The sequence below is a fragment of the Amblyraja radiata genome, chromosome 17, assembly GCF_010909765.2.
Source record: "Amblyraja radiata isolate CabotCenter1 chromosome 17, sAmbRad1.1.pri, whole genome shotgun sequence".
NCBI classification, from domain to species: domain Eukaryota; kingdom Metazoa; phylum Chordata; class Chondrichthyes; order Rajiformes; family Rajidae; genus Amblyraja; species Amblyraja radiata.
The window spans coordinates 7,172,999-7,193,109 of NC_045972.1; the positions used below are offsets into that span (position 1 = coordinate 7,172,999).

At 40.9% G+C, this 20,111-nt stretch overlaps 1 protein-coding gene across 1 annotated transcript in view; it reads right to left on the minus strand.

Annotated features, from left to right (window-relative positions):
• The window catches only part of cpne7 (copine 7), a 181,615-nt gene extending 168,638 nt beyond the window's left edge, over positions 1–12,977 (minus strand). Inside the window, exons 1-2 of the mRNA XM_033035666.1 lie at positions 12,735–12,977; positions 384–868 (exon numbers count right to left, since the gene is read on the minus strand). Of these exons, the coding sequence (XP_032891557.1) occupies positions 384–557 (174 nt within the window). The 5' untranslated portion in view covers positions 558–868; positions 12,735–12,977. The remainder of the gene's footprint in view (positions 1–383; positions 869–12,734) is intronic.
• Positions 12,978–20,111: the final 7,134 nt, after the last annotated feature.

Here is a 20,111-nt window from a genome sequence, read left to right on the forward strand (position 1 = left end):
CATTTCGTTTGGACCTCAAGGGGTCCAAATGACAATAAATTGAATTGTATTGTATTGTATTGTATTGTGTGTGTAGAATAGTGTTAGTGTGCTGGGATCGCTGGTCAGCGTGGACTCGGTGGGCCGAAGGGCCTGTTTCCACGCTACATCTCTAAAATAAACTAAATTAAATTTATTTTGCACTCTCTGGAACCACTAATGTATTCCATCATCTATTAATTGGCAAGGTCAATCTACAACTTTAATAGGGGGTTGTTGTAACAAATTTATGTGCACATCTTTCATAATTAGCTGTCTAAAATTAATCTTATACGTGCTCATGCAAAAACACAACCAGATGGACTCATATTTTCGACACGTAATCGCTATTGACATTCACCTACCTCCACCCAGTGTCCTTGAGACTGCATCAACAGTACCACGGATGGATCAGACTTATTGAGAGTATCTCTGTCCAACAAGGATTTGCAGGATACACGTAGCTCCACCTTGGACACACAGGGAGCTGTAACAACACCAAGTGGGTTTGGAGATACTCTGCCTGTGAGCTCAGTCATCTCTGCACCAAGACCAGTAGGAGAATCCAGGAGCAAGGAACGAGCACTGCGAAGATCTTAACACGGGACTGACGGAGATCCGTCTACACTATTAGTGTAAACTTAGGTGTTGTATTGCAGTCTTGTGCCCGCAGAAGAGCTAGAAAGCCATTTCTATGGTGGCGATTATATCAGTGGATTCAGCTTCTATCCACTCTGGATCCACAAATCCAACCTTTGCTAATGCTTCAATTCTTCCATCTTGAGGGTCCAAAGATAATCAAAAGTAACTTGGAAGAGGCAGCAACTTTTAGACAAGGTATCAGAAGTTCCTGGAAATAAATCAAAGACTTGGTTGTATTAAAGCTCGCATTCCATTGAGTTAGGCTTCTCAAATTATATGACTGAGATTTACAGTAACAATTGCTTTCTTTAAGTAGCAAACATTTTTCTAGCATTGTTTTGAACATAATCTATTCAATCCTGCTGGAGGAACAAAATATGAAAATACAATACAATCCTCCTCAGCTGCAATTTTAACTGTCCCCACATTTAGACTTCAGCTGCTCTGCCCCACGTCTCTGGAACACTCTCCCACCTCCTTTCCGTCACCTGGACACTATCGATCAATTCAAATCACAACTCAAAACACACCTGTTTAGATTAGCATACCCGACATAACTTCCACCATGTTCACCCTGATTTTAATGACTTAAAATGTTTTGTGTATTTTGTTTTGTTTTTTTTGTTTTTTTTAAATCAACTTGATTTTAATATTGATAAATGTATTGTGATTTTATGTCCTGTAAGGTGTCCTTGGGTGTCCAGAAAGGCGCCAGCAAATAAAATGCATTATTATTATTATTATTAATAATATGACAGAGAGGTAACACTTGTGTTATATTAAAAAGAAACTAGAAAGATAGACGAACGAACCCTTTCAAATAAAATCTTCTGCATGTTCATGTCATCTGATTGTAATTTAAAGATATATTAATGATTTTTTAGCTATTTAATTGGTTGGTAGCATATTCACCAACTAAATAAATTGAATAAATTGATTTCCTCTGAGTGCTCTGGTTTCCGGGGGTGGGGGTGGGGGTGGGGGTGGGGGTGGGGGTGGGGGGAGGAAGAAGAAGGGAGCAACAATATTTCAGGGTACTTTGTAACTTTGTTCGCGCCTTGTGGCGACTCTTGTGTGCTGTGTGTTATAACAAATAATTTCACTGTACCTTCACGGTACATGTGACAATAAAGTATCGATCTATCTAAACCATTGAGAACTGTGGTAATCATGCCAGAAATCAGTCTGCAAGTTGACATTCAGCTCTGAGCTAATATCAGAGATTCAGATATGGTAATGCATATTCCCACCCTGCTTCCTGTAAAGACTCCATCCCCTACTCCCAATTCCTCGGTCTACGCTGCATCTGAGCCCAGGATGAGGTGTTCCATACCAGGGCATCAGAGATGTCCTCATTCTTTAGGAAACGGGGGTTCCTCTATTCCATTACTGATGAGGCTCTCACTTGGGTCTCCTCGATATCCCGCAGCTCCGCTCTTACTCCCCCTCCCCCCATTCGTAATAAGGACAGAGTCCCCCTTGTCCTCACCTTCCACCCCATCAGCCGTCGCATACAGCATTTTCGCCACCTCCAACGGGATCCCATTACTGGCCGCATCTTCCCATCTCCACCCCTTTCTGCTTTCCACTGAGACCGCTCCCTCCGAAACTCCATGGTCAATTCTTCCCTTCCCACCCAAAGCACCCCCTCCCCAGGCACCTTCCCCTGCAACTGCAGATGCAACACCTGTCTTTCCAGGTGAGGCAGAGGTCCTTCTCCAACCTCATCTACTGTATCCGCTGTTCCAGGTGTCAACTTCTCTACATCGGCGAGACCAAGCGCAGGCTCGGCGATCGTTTCACTCAACACCTCCGCTCAGTCCGTCTTAACCTACCTGATCTCCCGGTGGCTCAGCACTTCAATTCCCTCTCCCTATCCCAATCTGACCTTTTTGTTCTGGGCCTCCACCATTGTCAGAGTGAGGCCCAGCGCAAATTGGAGCAACAGCATCTCATATTTCGCTTGGGTAGTTTACACCCCAGCGGTATGAACATTGACTTCTCTAACTTCAGACTGTCCTTGTTTTCTCTCTCCATCCCCTTCCCAGTTCTCCCACCAGTCTTACTGCCTCCACCTACATTCTATCTTTGTCCCGCCCTCTCCCCTGGCATCAGTCTGAAGAAGGGTCTCGGCCCGAAATTTCGCCCGTTCCTTCTCTCCAGAGATGCTGCCTCACCCGCTGAGTTACTCCAGCATTTTGTGTCTATGGCAATGCATCAGGTGGAGTGGCGGAATCTTACCTGGATATTTTCCTTCAGAGTCACAGCTTTGAGGCTGAGATTCGCAAATGATCAGTCAAAAGGAAGAGAAGGGGTGTGGCCACAAGTCAAACAAATATTGGGCTCCTGGAAGTAAAATTAGAGGAACCCAGACCCTTGTTCATAGCCCATAGAGATGTGAGAAAAGAATGGATAAACCAACCACTGTGGTGCACTGGGGGAGGGGGGCCTTCATAAACAATGCAGTAATGATAAGAAAGCAGAGATCTGAAGATGAGCACAGTTCTCTGCGTGTATGACTATGTCCCTAAAACGATGTTGCCTGCCAGTGTAAGGAGTAAGAGGCTGGAGACGGACTGAGTGAGAGGGTATTAATCCATGCTTTAGTCCGTGACAGAACAAATCACATTGGTAGAATTAAGAAGGGGGTCTGCGGAAGAATTATGATCAGGTAGGGTCCTTATTAAATTAAAAAGAACCAAAGCCCCATACACATTAGTATAGTATCAATAACATTCGGGAGTTAAAAGGGGGGAGCTGCTGAGCCAACCCGTGTTCTCCTCGAAGACCAGAGATGGAGCCGGTGACGATGGATGTGGCGGGTAGGAGAGGAGAGGAAACCGGCGGTCTGGCCTACTGCACCCTCAAGGCCGGCTGCGAGAGGCTCCCACCCCCCGGGGAACAGAGGTGGATGAATGAGGAGAGGGACGTGGGTTCGCTGTTCGATCCATGGGAAGGCGACGCCTGGAGGCCCTACAGCAACCTGGGGCTCGCCTGGAATGGGCACCGCTCATAACAACTAGAGGCCGGACTGGACTTTGACAATGGCGACAAGGCCTGGCGTCACTTGCACACAGTATCAGCGACTATTTCTGTACAATCTGCTAATCAGAAATGTGCTTAGGTAGGGCAATACTCTACTGGACTGTTTGTAAGAAAATAATTTCACTGTGCGTTTGCACTTTGCACATGTGACAATGAAAGCACCATTAAATTGCCCAAAGGTTGGTGTGGGAGAAGTAGGTTTCAATTGTAGGGTTGTTGCACCAATGCTGGGGGAAAGGGTACGGGCTATTCTGTTGGGATGGGCTTCACTTAAATTAAAATGTCCCAGCAAATCCGATAACGAGGGCTATTGGTAGGGCAAACTGCAGGGTAGTGAAACTAGAATCTTTCAGGTTGGAATAGTACATCAAAATAGAAATAGAAAAGAGAATTGTAGACCAGTTAGGCTGACATCGATAGTAGGGAAATAAAATGAATGTACATTTAATGTAAAAGGACAAAAAGTGCAGGTGAACTGCTGCAATAATGAGGTATGAAGGGCCGAATGGCCTACTCCTGCACCTATTGTCCATTGTCTATTGTCTACTGCAGCAATTGGTGTCGGGAGTAGGTTAGTGATAGATGTCTGTGCACTATAGTTGTAATTTGGATGAAGGCATCAAGTATAATACATTCACTTTGCTGATGATACATGGTCTGGCGGGAATGCGGTCTATGCGAGCAAGAGAGACGTCGTCGAGAGGGACCGGGGGCCGTCGGGGAACCATCACCAGCGTGAGCGCCGGCGGTCGGTGGAGGACGTGCCACCAAGAACAAGGACCACCAAGAACAAAGAGGACGGTGAAGGAGGGGGGGAGGATTGCCCCTATATTGAACACTTTGGTAACTTTGACAGCATCCTTTACGTGGCTGCCATTACACTTGCATACTTGCACTGTCTGCAAACAAAGAATCTCACTGTACCACATACACGTCACAATAAAGTATCAGACAATCAAGTTGAAAGGTGTTGATGTTTAAAGGAGTCCCGAGAGAACTCGTGCACACATTATTGAAGATTCATCAGATGGAGCAAGAAATTAGTTAGGAAAATGGATTTGACTTTTATGCAAGTAAGTAAATTTGTGGAGATATTTTATTGTAATGAAATGGGACCTAGTGAGACTGCTGCCAAAATAGTGTGTACTGATGTGATCTCCCTACGCAAGGAAGGTCACCACAATCTGATGGAACAGTGGACCAGGCACAAGGGGCTGAATAGGCTGTCCTAGCTTTCATGTCACATATACACGCACTCATTGCTTTCATCATTCCAGTTCATGCATTCGTTCTCATGGTATGGTTCTCCAACATAAAATTCCCGCTTGAGTTTGATGGAATAGAATCGAAACACAACTCATGCATTAATTTATACTATCGGTATTTACAATCCGACAACATCTCTCCTTAATTTCCTGCTACGTACATTCACAGATGAATCAACTCATTTTTTATTCACTGACACGATCTCCCTTCCTTTAAATATTAACATTTTACATCTCTTGTCCTCCAATTGGTGAAGAGTCGGTTTTAACAGGATGAGACCAGATGTGAACCAAATGAAATGAAAACAAAACTGTAATTTAACAATGGTGTTTTTAAGGTGGAGATGTTTCAGCTAAAACCCGTCCAAGAGAGATGTTTTTATTCCTCTCCTCCCTCCCTTCCAAATGTAAAGCCAGAGGTTTAACAAATAAACAAAACAATAGTCATAAATCAGAGGACAGAGAAAGACTATAGTGTTAGAGGAAGGTTGCAGACAGAATAAAGGACATATGTGGGTTAATGTCATCGAGGCATAGAGTCACACAGCATGGAAACAGGCCTTTCAGCCTAACATGCCCATGCCATCCAAGATGCCCCATCTACACGTTCCACTTGCCCGCGTGTGGCCAACATCACTCTAACTAGTAAAATAGTTGCCCATCAGGTTCCTTTTAAATATTTCCCCTCTCACTTAAACCTATGTCATCTGGTTTGTGATTCCCCTACTCTGGTTAAAAGACTATCTATTCGCCTACTGGTCTTATATACTTCTATAAGGTCACCCCTCATCTTCCTGTGCTCCAAGGAATAAAGTCCTAGCCTGCTCAACCTCCCCCTACAGCCCAGGCCTTTGAGTCCTGGCAACATCCTCGTAAATCTTCTCTGCACTCTTTCCAGCTTAACAACATTCTTCCTATATCTGGGTGACCAAAACTGAACACAATACTCCAAATGTGTTCTCACCAATGTCTTGTACAACTGTAACGTGACATCCCAACATCTACACTCAATACCCTGACTGATGAAGACCAATGTACTGAAGGCCTTCTTGACCACCCTATCTACCTGTGACGCCAGTTTCAAAGAGCTATGTACCTGTACACCCCTCTGTTCTACATCACTCCCCAGGGCCCACTGTGAAGGTCCTTGGTTTGACTTCCTAAAATGCAACGCCACACACTGATGTACATTAAACTCAATTAACTATTCCTCACCCCTCTTGCCCAACTGATCAGGAGGCTGCTGTAATTTTTTGATAACTATCTTCACTATCTACAATACCACCCATTTTAGTTTCATCTGTAAGCTTACTAACCATGCCTTGTACATTCTCATCCAAATCGATGATATAAACCACAAAAGAAGAGAATGTGGAAAGACTTTTTTAAATGCTAGTTCAGCCACAACTGGAGTATAATGTTCTGGATGCCACACTTATGGAAAGATGTAAATGATTTAAGCAAATGTTTTTTTCTTGGATCATGCTGGGGATGAAGGGATTCAGTTGTGTGGCTCGACCAGAGAGGCTGAGACCCTTTAGGACTGACAAGATGATCTCAGAGAGGTATTTGTAATCAGGATGCAGGCAGAATCGACGGAGAAAAACCCATCTCATCAGCAGAAGAATTAATAATCAGGTAATTGCCAAAGTTGTGTAGGAAGGAACTGCAGATGCTGGTATAAACCGCAGATAGACACAAAATGCTGGAGTAACTCAGCAGGACAGGCAGCATCTCTGGAGAGAAGGATCTCTGGAGCTGTTCCTCAACCTTAACCAAGGGTTAACCGACGTTAAGGGTGAGGACCAGCTCTGCTAGACGGAGCAGAGTGTGAAGAAGGGTCTCGACCCAAAACGTCACCCATTCCTTCTCTCCAGAGATGCTGCCTGTCCCGCTGAATTGGCAAAGATGAATGTGATTTTACAAAAAGTTCATGTCAAATATCACACTGCAAAAGAAGACAAAAAACACACGTTGTCTCCTGCTGTTTAACACCTGCGAAAGGACTCTTTATTTAAAATTACTACATAGCAATCTACAAAAAGCTTTATTCAGCATTAACAAATATTTATGCACAGATTATCCCAATTTAGTGCAATTAGATATTGGAAGCCTTAAATGACACAACTAATAGCAGGATGAGATCCCAAATTACATGTTATCATACTTCTACTTTATCAGAAAAGGTAGTCTCTTATTTACTGTGAGCAATGCCGTGGTAGCTTCCAAATAAAGTCACAAAATATTGAAGAGAAAAGATTATTCATGTCCTTTTAACTTATTTTTGTTACCTTATTTTTATTAACAACTTTGTCTCATTATATGCTCTACTACATTTTGTGACAAACACAGGTAAAGCTTCAAATAATATTTGAAAATAACAAGGGTTTCGGCCCGAAATGTCGCCTATTTCCTTCGCTCCAAAGATGCTGCCTCACCCGCTGAGTTTCTCCAGTATTTTTGTCTACCTTCGATTTTCCAGCATCTGCAATTCCCTCTTAAACAGCAATATTTTACAGTTCATTTCTCACATCTAAAGACAAAAATATACCCAATAAAGTCAACCTACATCATAGCGCAGATAGCTGCATACTACTAATGACAGGTCTATGGTTTCAGTGATCATCTTGTTCTGTATTAGTCTTTGATTTGGTACAATCCAGTCAACTGCGATCAATTCATGTAACCACTACTTGAGAAAAATAACATTTCAGCCTTGTTAATTTTAAAAACCTTCTACTGTTATGAGTGCGATCTGAGCCCAATATGTTTTACATTATCAATGATTGCACTGTTTAAATTACAAATCCTGTCACAAGCTTTTTCAGCTATTCTTCAAAATTTAGCGTTAAGTCACATTTTCTTACTTTCAATTTTCTTCAAATCTGTTAATGTAATTTTGAAGGTATGATGTTAAGATCTCCACACACACACACACACACATGAACGCACGCACACACATATGAACGCACGCATACACACACACACACACACACGCACACATACACACACACACTCACACGCACACACACACACGCACGCATACACACACACGCACACTCACACACATGCATGCACACACACACAAATAAACACACACACTATTCTAGCTAGAATATAGTCAAGGATTTACACAATGCTTATACATTACATTAACAGTCCCAAGACAAATACTTATGGATGAATAATATTGTTAAGAAGTCTCACATTAGTTTATTTTAAGGAATGGTAGCGAATCATACATAAATCTCTTTCCATACTACGATAGATGGCAATTAATCGAGTTTATTTGGCTCATCACCCAAACACTTTAACACACTGATAGATGTCAAACCCCATCAGATATTCCATTACTTGAGGACGATAGATTACTGAATATCTAATTGGCCTTTAAGAAGACATTAATAAACAAATAGTCATGCTCTGCGGTTACCTGATGGCCAAAAACAGTAAGAAATGTTTTTATATCAATCCAGAAATGTTTATAATGAGTTTACTATTCCAGATTACCAGAGCATTTTGATTTCAAGTTCATAATTTGCCAAATTGGGATTCAAGCCTACAGCCTGAAGAAGGGTCTCAACCTGAAACGTCACCCATTCCTTCTCTCCAGAGATGCTGCCTGAGTTACTCCAGCATTTTTTGTCTAGTTGTCTTAATACTGTGCTCTGCAATGCTCTAAACGTGTACCGTGTTCTGTGATACCAGTGAAACTTTGCTGTGTGTGATTTGCATTTAGCTCAGTAGCTATTTAACACATGGTTTTGTAATGTCCAAGAAGCTGGAGGTGCAATATTACATATATACTGGACCTCTCACAGCACAAGAACATTTTGTCTGCATGTGACTTTATATTAATTATTTTATTTTTTTGGAAGAGTTGATAATAACTGCATATATATAATACAATTCCAAGTTCCTTAATAGAAAATAGATTTGCTGATTAATTCTGCGACTTTTATTGCTCAATTAAATGTATATTGTGAGCATATTGGCAGAAAATACTCATTGGACTGTTTTGTTGACGGTTAAGAAATGTATTTTATTGTGCAGCTAATAGTAATTCCAATGATATTCCAACATTTCAGGGCATATTCCTTGCACTTTTCAAATACTTTAATATTTCTTTAATTTAAGAAGGATGGAGTGATTATCCAGAAAAATTAGAAGTCTGCTGTGGGGAATTAACTAGAACTCTCTGAAGGTTGGACAAAATAACGAGAGGGAGCCAGCTGAGATTTGTGATTAAATCGTGCCAATCTACGCCAGCTGAACATTTTGAGGAAGCAAATAAAATGATAACAAAGGGAATGTCATTTAGATGAAATTCCAAAGCCATTCAACAGATATGTACTAGAGAATATTATGAAAATCAGAAATATATGGGGTTTTTTATTATGGGTATAGACAATTGCCTAAGAGGTAGGAGGGAGGAGGGTGTACAAGTCTGTTTAAATTATTTAGCTTTAATCCTTTAGTCAATGGTTCAATGATGCTTTTATAGTCACCTGTGCAAAGTGCTAACACACAGTGACATTCTTTTCCTTACATACAGTATTTTTCCTAATGATTCATGATCCCTAAATTGTTTGGCTTCAGGAAACTAGGTCAGGCCACACCACAAAGTTTATATCAATTAAAAGCAGCAAATTAGTTTTTCTGAACGCCTGAGCTCAGTATAATCTATGTTGCACTTCAAGAGTAACTGAAGGCCTGACAAATAATATAACAATACTCCCTGCTTATTCTCTTTATGTTTGATACAGTTATATTTCCAAGGATATTTTATATTAAAACAATACTCTGCTTTTTCTGATGTTGTGTTGTGGACATACAGCCGAACAAACTTTACAAATCTGGTTTACAAATGACAAAATTCCATGTGATTCGGTGTCAGTGTCATTAACTAAACTAAATCATTCTTTTAGTGATATTTTAATGTATTACTAAAATAATTGCACCAAAAAAACAAATAAACAAGAATGCCATGGAGAAGTAGCTTTTCGACTTTGGCCAAGAAGCCTTAGGAATAAGATACCAGCTAATGCCCCAATAGTGACACTGACAGCCTTGGGTGATCAGTAAAAGAAACATTTACTGTAGCTTCGATCCGAGTACCTCAATTTTCAAATGTAAGGAACTGTTCATATTACTTCAAAGAATTGAGATCATATGCTTGGAATAATTATGGCTCTCGTGACATTCCAGGGAACCTGGAGCTACTGTATGTGCTCCAGGTTATAAGATAATTCTAAGGAGAGGATTAGCTTCACTCTATTTGAGCATGGGAAATGTTGCTTTACTTCCAGATTACTGCTTGATCAGAAAAATGGCATGAATTTATGTGGTGTACAATTCAAATCTTATTATTTTACATTAAGGATAAAAGCATTTTAAGTGTTGAGGTAAGAATATGATAATTCAGGGGTGTTTTCTTTCATTTATATTGTACAGTTAACAATAGAGGAATTTTTTGTGTGTGTGTGTGTGTGTGTGTGTGTGTGTGTGTGTGTGTGTGTGTGTGTGTGTGTGTGTGTGCGTGCATATGTATATCGATATATATATATATCGACACACACACATATATATGTGTGTGTGTGTCACAAGCAAGGCCAGCATTTAATTACCTCTCTCATTGCCGTTCAACAAAGTTGGTGAGTTGTTCAGTCTCCAATAGAAATTTCCTCTGTATACAGGACATGCTCCCTGACATCCAGATAAGTCACAGTGCTTGCTTTTTGTTGAATTTCTAAGTAAACCTATATATGTTCTGCCTCCAAAACTCAAAACGCGTTATTTCGAGCTGTCTTTAATCACACCTTCTTAACTCCTCTTAAATATAACATCCAATATGTTACCCCCGATGTGCAGGCAGGAACTGCAGGTGCTGATTTACACTGAAGGTAGACACAAGATGCTGGAGTAACTCAGCAGGACAGGCAGTATCTCTCGACCTGAAACGTCGCCCATTCCTTCTCTCCATAGATGCTGCCTGGGTCCCTCAGAGCTACTCCGGCATTTTGTGTCTATGTATGTTACCCTCAGAATGTGCCTCACTTCTAATCCAAAAACACATTATCCCAAATCTGACAGGTCATTCATTGGATTAATTCATGCAGTTCATCCCTCCACCGACGCTGCCTGCCGGTTTGAGCATTATCGGTTCTTTCCCTTTCTATTTCATTCTGTGTTTATGTCTCCACCTGCTGTCTATGCTCGGCGCAAATCCGAGCAGATGTATCCTCTGGAAGTGGGGATAGTGGGCAAGTGATCTCCATAGAGGGTGCAGAATTACACCAACCTTCTCCCTTGTGCATTATTAGCCCATGTAATAAATGATTGTGTTACACACACACACACACACACACACACACATATATATATATATATATATATATATATATATATATATATATAACATATATATATATATAACATATATATATATATATAACATATATATATATAACATATATATTTAACACAATAGTTTCTTCCAGGGGCTAATAGTGCATGGAATTGTCTACTCACCCTCCTCAATAATATCTCTCCTGTCATCTGTATATATAAATGATTAGCTTTCTGCCCTATTTGATACTTGGCTGGCATTAAGCTCATTCGTTCACAGTTCATGCTTCCAGGAACTTGTATAGGTATATGTTCCTGAAATTCACGTGGACATATATATATGTAAGTTCCTGGAAGCATGAACTGTGAACGAATACCTTAATGCCAGCCAAGTATCAAATAGAGCAGAAAGCTAATCATTTATATATATATATATATATATACAAAGGTAGACAAAAATGCTGGAGAAACTCAGCGGGTGAGGCAGCATCTATGGAGCGAAGGAAATAGGCAACGTTTCGTCCCGAAACGTTGCCTATTTCCTTCGCTCCATAGATGCTGCCTCACCCGCTGAGTTCCTCCAGCATTTTTGTCTACCTTCGATTTTCCAGCATCTGCAGTTCCTTCTTAAACATTTACACATACAGATGGCAGGAGGGATGTTGGTGAGGAGAGGGTGAGCAGACAAGTCCATGCATTAGGTGGCAAAATCTGCGCTGAAATGCAATCTCCCCCCTGCCCTGTGAAACCACCGCACATCAATGTTAATTTCCCGTTCCACAATTATTTCCGAGCAAAATCATTACGTTACAAGATTGTGTTTGATTCTTCCTTTTTTGTTGTAAACCCCGACCCTCCGCTGACGGATTACACCGGGACCATCACAGCCCAGTTTAAATAGTTTATTTCTCAACACCGTGCTTGCTTGTGGCCGCCACTCGGACCAGCAAAATAACCCTGGGCTTGATCAACAGTAAGTTTAAAACGTGGAAACCCAGGACAAACACACGCATAAATAATAACAATGTTTCCCCCTGACATCCTGAGAGCGAAACGTTTGAAGTAAAAAGATGTAAAACGCAGCGGGAAATTGGCACCGAGTCTTACATAGTTGACCAAACATCGTTCCTATGTAAACGGCGCTCAGATCCAAGCTGATCTGGGGAAGTTATCCCAAATACTGGGTCATACTGACGGCATATTACTTTCATAAAAGCGCCCAGATTTGGGTACGTTTACTGAAATATTTGCTATGACTTCAATTTGTGCCTTCTGCCGGATGTGTAATTCTATTATTCTGATCTATTCTGTCTTAACTTATTTGATTTCCACCATACAACACTTCTCAGTGTAACACTACAAACTGTCTTCCACAATATCCCAGGACTGTAAAAAAACAAAGCACCGAAAAAATACCTGGAGAGCAGTCCCGATGCAGCCAGCAGTGGCTTCGCTTCTGTCGGCTCGCCTGTGCTGAGAGATCAGATTCCCGGTTAGTGGGAGGCAGTGAAACACACAGAGAGAGAGAGATACTGTGAGTGCTCCCGCCCTCCAGTTACCTCACTCGCTCCATCTCCACGGCACAGTGGCAACTCCCAACCCCGCTCACAACTCACACACTTCCCCTCGTCCTCGGACAAGCCTTTCTTCTCTTTCTTGGTTTCCTGCTCCTCCAAAATATTCCTAATGGAATTTAAACTGGAGGTTGTTGAAATAAGGGACCCACTTCCCTTCACAACAGCGGCATCATTGCAAGCTCGTTTTAAATGAAGTTATTAAAGAGAATCATTTCTCAAGTTGCATCCTGCCCTAACACTTTATTTATCAATTCTTCAGGTGAGGGAGTTGTAATGTAAGGGTGAAATAGACTGTGAGCTGGAATGGAGTTGTCAGCTAAATGACTGTAGCAATACCGTATTTCCAACCTTGCTTTAGAACAAACAAGTAGATGTTTTCGAAGAATACTTGGGCTAATTCAGAGACTAGTAGAGCATGACTACACCTGCGAGGTCACTGAGAAAAGCTTTGCTTTCCCAGAGATATCGGTGTCTGATAGGACCCATAACTCACGCCATTATGGTACCACGGAGAATAGCTCGCTGACATATAATCACTTGTTATTCGTAGTGATAACATTATTATATAAATACATGCTTCTGTTATGAGCTTCATCTTCGGGGAGAGAAAATAACAGAGAGAGAGAGAGAGAGAGAGAGAGAGAGAGAGAGAGAGAGAGAGAGAGAGAGAGAGAGAGAGAGAGAGTAGAGAGAGAAGAGAGAGAGAGCGGAGATATAGAGCGAGAGAGAGATAGAGATTAGATAGATAGAGAGAGGTAGAGAGATAGATCGATATATATTCGAATACAACAGAGGGGACGCAAGAGTTCAATTTTGTATTGTTTTTCTTTATTGATAGTTGATAGATTTTCTGTGTTTGGTTTAATAAATAGTTTTTGTGATCTTCACCATGTGCTTCCTCCATTCATTGATCCGAATCCTTGAATCCTGCATATACTTCATTCCAGAAGTATTCCAGAAAGGGGGAAGAGGGATGTTGTGGGATGGGGCAGAGGGTGAAAGGTACATTCGTTTTTGTAGCTACATGACTTATCTTGGACATAGTGCATTCTACAGAAGTCTAGAATTGTTACTGCTGGGAGGAAGGTCATTTAGTTCTCTCAGTAAGTCCACACCAACTTTATGTTAAGGATTCATCTCTCGTCCATGTGTTGTGCTCTTTCCTCATTGAACTGCAAAGTATGATTGCTCAAATGCCTATTCAATTCCCCTTTGAATACCCCAAATGATTCTCTTCCTACCACTCCGTCTGGCATTGAGTTTGAATCATAACAGAGGTATGAAGGGTCGGATGAAGGGCCTCGACCCAATCATCACCTATTCCTTCTCTCCAGAGATGCTGCCTGTCCCGCTGAGTTACTCCAGCATTTTGTGTCTATCTTCGGGGTAAACCAGCATCTGCAGTTCCTTCCTACGCATAACAGAGGTAGGATGCAACAGAGATTGACAAAGGTGTTTCCTCACATTCTCCTTATTGTCGAGAACTAGCAGATTGTCAAGACTATGGAATGTCACTCCATTTAATATCCAGACATACTTTCATCTCAATTGATTAATGTTACACGATAATATAACAAATGAGCAGGAGTTCAAGCACTCTCGACTCAGCTGCTGCCATATATCACACTTATGCTCTCCACTAAAGTCCAGACCAGCAAGACTTCTGAACAATAATTTGAGGAAGGATATTCTTGCTATTGAGGGAGTGCAGCGTAGGTTTACAAGGTTAATTCCCGGGATGGCAGAACTGTCATATGCTGAGAGAATGGAGCGGCCGGGCTTGTACACTCTGCAGTTTAGAAGGATGAGAGGAGATCTCATTGAAACATATAAAATTGTTAAGGGTTTGGACAAGCTGGAGGCAGGAAAAAATTCCCGATGTTGGGGGAGTCCAGAACCAGGGGCCACAGTTTAAGAATAAGGGGTAAGCCATTTAGAATGGAGATGAGGAAACACTTTTTTTCACAGAGAGTTGTGAATCTGTGGAATTCTCTGCCTCAGAGGGAGGTTCTCTGGATACTTTCAAAAGAGAGCTAGATAGGGCTCTTAAAGATCGCGGAGTCGGGGGATATGGGGAGAAGGCAGGAACGGGGTACTGATTGGGGATGATCAGCCATGATCACATTGAATGGTGGTGCTGGCTCGAAGGGCCAAATGGCCTACTCCTGCACCTATTGTCTATTGTCTAATAGGATGTTTGGATTATCAGAGTTTTACCGTATCTAATTCTGTCCTAGCCAATCCTTGACGCATTCACCCACAACATCTTTCCTCCACTTATTCTGTCTAATCCTATTATTGTCTTTCAATGTTTGTCCATTGTACATTTTTACCAAATCTTTGCAATATGAGAACAATCCCAGCTTTTCCAGTCTGACCTTGTAGCTGACATAACTCAACCTGTAACCTTGAAACTATTGTAGGAAATCTTTTCTGCACTCTCTCTAAGACCTTCACATCCTTCCTGAAGTGTAAAGACTGATTCTTCTAGATTTTAATTCATGGCTTGTTTTTTGTAGTTGCTCTTGAGAGATTATGTCCGTATTGTCAGGAACGAACTAACTAATTAAACAGAAGGAATAGGAAGATTGAAGAGGGTACTTTGGTTGAGGTAACTTAAATGGTTTTTTCAAAATATATTCAATGAGATGGCAAATAATAGATTTGTCATCAAGATTGAAGACCATGGAGTTAAACGACTATAAAGCAAGATAGAAAAATGTAGTTACTTTCTAATATTTCTGAATATATTTGAATGGTTATGAAATGATGCAGTTTTCATTTAGGCAAACCTTTGAAATGTAGTTTTCAGTGAGATTACGAGTAATAGACTTCCCAGAAATATAGGGCGGCATGATAGAAACAGAAACATAGAAACATAGAAAATAGGTGCAGGAGTAGGCCATTCGGCCCTTCGAGCCTGCACCACCATTCAATATGATCATGGCTGATCATCCAACTCAGTATCCTGTACCTGCCTTCTCTCCATACCCCCTGATCCCTTTAGCCACAAGGGCCACATCTAACTCCCTCTTAAATATAGCCAATGAACTGGCCTCAACTACCTTCTGTGGCAGAGTATTCCAGAGATTCACCACTCTCTGTGTGAAAAATGAATCTCTGGAATTCTCTTCCACAGAAGGTAGTTGAGGCCAGTTCATTGGCTATATTTATGGGGCAACAGTGGAGTTGCTGCCTCACAGCACCAGAGACCTGGGTTCAATCCATACTACTGGTGCGGTCTGTGCAGTTAGTATGTTCTCTCTGTGACTGTGTGGGTTTTCTCCAGGACCTCCAGTTTCCTTGCTCATTCCAAAGTTGTGCAGGCTTGTAGTCTAATTGGCTTCTGCATATTGCCCCTGGTGTGTAGGATGAGATAACATAGAAATAGTGTATGGGTGATCGATGGTCAGTAAGAAAAGATTCACATTTTTAAATAGCCTAAGTGTCCAAATAACATTCACAAAGAATTCACAATAAAACATGATTTTTATAAATCTCATTTACATTAATTTATAGGCCAAATGGAAGGAATTTAGTGTTCAATTGCTGTAAATTAATGGCCATTTAAATCAGCTTTCGAGTGGGGTCTTGTGGAACGCGCTGGTTTAGAACGTTCCCATTGCGGTAGATTTGTACCCCAAATGCCCAGAAAAATACTGCAGGATTTAATGGGGCCCCAAATTAGCTACTCGCAACATAAAACTTTGTATAAAGGTATCTTAAGAAGCGCTTTTTAATGTAAAAATAAACAACCTACCTTCCGTTGTCCCCTGTATGAGATCCGGCCTGTTGTCGGCGGTCACGGGTTTAGAGGATAATTTTTAACCTACTATAATAATTAAATAAACCCATTAAATGTAAAAATAGCTCCAGCGAAAAAACCTCCAAGCGATTTTTCGTCAGCAACTAAGTAGAATAGCCTAGGGAAAACCGCGTTTTAAACCCGCCCCCCTCTCAACGGCGCCAAAATCACGCACACGGGCTGAGACAGATCTGCAGTGACGCTTAAGGTAGGTTTTGCAACATACCTACCGTGAAAAGCAGTTTCCCCCTCAATGTTAATTCTAAAATTAACTAAAAACTTTTAATGATTTTGTTGTGACTGCTTTTTGTGGGAAAGCATTTGAATATTTGGTTGCAACATGGAGGTACGCAGTTTCAGCTGATCTTCTAGGTGGGTATCCGTCATTTGTGACCTTAAGGGCGTCTTGATTTGGGTTAGGTAGGAGAATGTAGATTCGCAGCAATAAGTGGTTGAAAAGCAAGAAAACATTTTTCAAAATGCTTGGATATTTTGCCACATATCATATATAGACTTAGTTTTACCTTGCAAAGAAACATTCAAGTCATTTTGCTTTGATATGATATCGCACAGAAATGCAGTATTTCTATAGAAATCTTCTTTCAATAATTCACATTGCTGATTCTGGTCTTCATGAAATTTAACTATCTGTTCTCACAAAGATTTTTTAAAAATTGCTAACACCTGTCCCTGCGATAGCCAACGCTCTTTAGAATGATACAGCAAATCCCCACTGAATGCCTCATCGTCCAACTTTAGCATATTACAAAACTGACGATGCCGTCTTTAGCAGAAACAAGATAATATTGCAGTTCCCCTCCTCATTAAAAACTCCTTTTTCTTCCCTCAGTGTTCACTTGGTTTTCTTTGACATGATGGGCTGTTAAGCAGACAGAATAACAAAATACAGTCAAACAAATACGCTGTTTAGCTATTCTCAAATTGAACTTCAAACAGAAAGCCACATGCTCCGCTATCAAAAGTTGATAATACTGGACTGGACGGCCAGTGGACTCTCCCCGACATTTTCCCTCTCGTCATCCAGCCTCAGGCGGTGGTGGCGCCAGTCAGGCAGGGAGGTTAATGTACATTCTAGAGTCGTATTAGAACTAAAGCATGAGCATAACAGGTATTAAAATAGCCCGCATGACTTACTAATGTTTTAATTGTGGCCGTCAGTCGGGGAGGATTATTTTGTTGAATCTTCTTTTACTCTCTGGTATTATAAATACGTTCATTTTAAGATTAAAATAAAAATAATAAAAGACGAACAAAAACATATTAATAATAATAAAAGGATTTGTTCTACAAAATTTGGATTCATTCACAAGGCCGCACTTAATGGCCTTAAGGCCGCAGGTCCCCGTCCCCCGTCCCCCCCCCCCCCCCCCCCCCCCCCGCTCGAGAATCTCACAGCATTGCTGCATTGTGGCCAGACTTCTCCAAAGGAATCGAAAAAAATATTTGAACTGACAGGAATTCACAAAGCAGCATTTCTTTAAAATACCTAACGTGCTATACTTAGCTACATGATGTCTCTCAAACTTTTAATTAGGTTCCAGTCCTAATTTCTTCTTATCAAATTATCTGCCACAGTATTCTGTTTTTAAGAATATGTGATACAACTTCTTTATAAAGGAAGTCCAATCTGAATGGCAACTTGGAATGCAAGTTTTTATTTTATTACTTAAGGTATTTTTACCATTTCCACTACTTATTCTACTTCTAATAGAGTGTAATTTCTATATAACACGGATGTGTGAGACAACCCCTTTTCAGTTTAGTTTATTGTCACATGTGGTACAGTGAAAAGCTTTTGTTGCATGCTATCCAGTCAGCAGAAAGACAATACATGATTACAATCGGGCCATATACAGTGTATAGATACATGATGGGAATGACGTTTAGTGCAAGGTAAAGCCAGTAAAGTCCGATCAAGGATGGTTGGAGGGTCACCAATGAGGTAAATAGTAGTTCAGCACTGCTCTCTGGTTATGGTAGGATGATTCAGTTGCCTAATATCAGCTGGGAAGAAACGGTCCCTGAATCTGGAGGTGTGCGTTTTCACACTTCTATACCTTTTGCTTGATGGGAGAGGGGAGAAGAGGGAGTGGCCAGAGTGGAACTTGTCCTTCATTATGCTGCTGGCCTTGCCCAGGCAGTGTAGGGAATAAATGGAGTAAATACAACGGAGGTTGGTTTGTATGATAGTCTGGGCTACATCCACAATTTGCAGCAATTTATTGTGGTCTAGGATGGAGCTATTCCCATGTGATGCATCTTGATAAAATGCTTTCTATGGTGCATCTGTAGAAGTTGGTGAGAGTTGTAGGGGAAAGGCCACACTTTCTAAGCCTTCTAAGGAAGTAGATGCATTGGTGTGCTTTCTTGGTCGTTGCTTCAATGTGAGTGGTCCAGGAGAAGTTGTTGATGATGTTGACTCGTAGGAATTTGAAGTTTTCAACCATCTCTACTTCGGCACCATCAATATAAACTGAGGTATGTGTCGCTTCACTTCCTGAAATCGATCACTATCTCCTTCGTCTGGCTGACATTGAGAGAAAGGTTGTTGTCTCGACACCAGGTCACGAGGTTTTCGATCTCCTTCCTGTACTCTGTCTCATCATTATTTGACATCCGGCCCACAATGGTGGTGTCGGCTGTGAATTGGAAAATTGAATAAGATTTGTACATCCACACTCACACATCTTCACTAACACTAACACTACACCACACTAACCTAACACTCCACTTTAAAGGTAAAACTAGTATTTGCCTATTTTTGGTGGCTACAGAAGTAGCTTACCACCACCGAGTGTGACTGAGGAGTGAATGAATAATGCGATGTAAAGCGCCTTGAGTATTAGAAAGGCGCTATATAAATCCCATCCATTATTATTATTATAGTATATTCAAGCCTGCTCTATTGAGATTGAACTCCATTTACATTTAAATCTTTACTTGATAGTCTGTAATGAATTAATTAAAAACTTCTCAGTTTCCTTTCTGTGAGAATCTTATATCATAATTGACTATTCAACTGGTTTGGTTTTATCACAGATGTTAAACACCAGGGATCCCTTTGAATTGATCACCAATAGCAAAAGACTTTGACTTTGCTAGATATTGCTATTCTATTGTTCGATATTAATTAGAAATTATCAGCAAATTCTTTGGGAACTATTGACATCTTTCAAGTGACTGAGAAAAAAAATGTTTTTTTAATTGAGTCATTTCTTAATTATTTTTCTTTTTTAATCATTGTCTTTATTCCCCATTCTTATTTTTGCTTTCTGCAACCAATTTGTCACGAAGTTCATTACCCAAGCTGACACTTGTCTCTGTAAAAGACCCTTCAGATCTTACAGTAACAAAATTATAGACTTATACTCTGCGTCAGTGAAGTCCCCC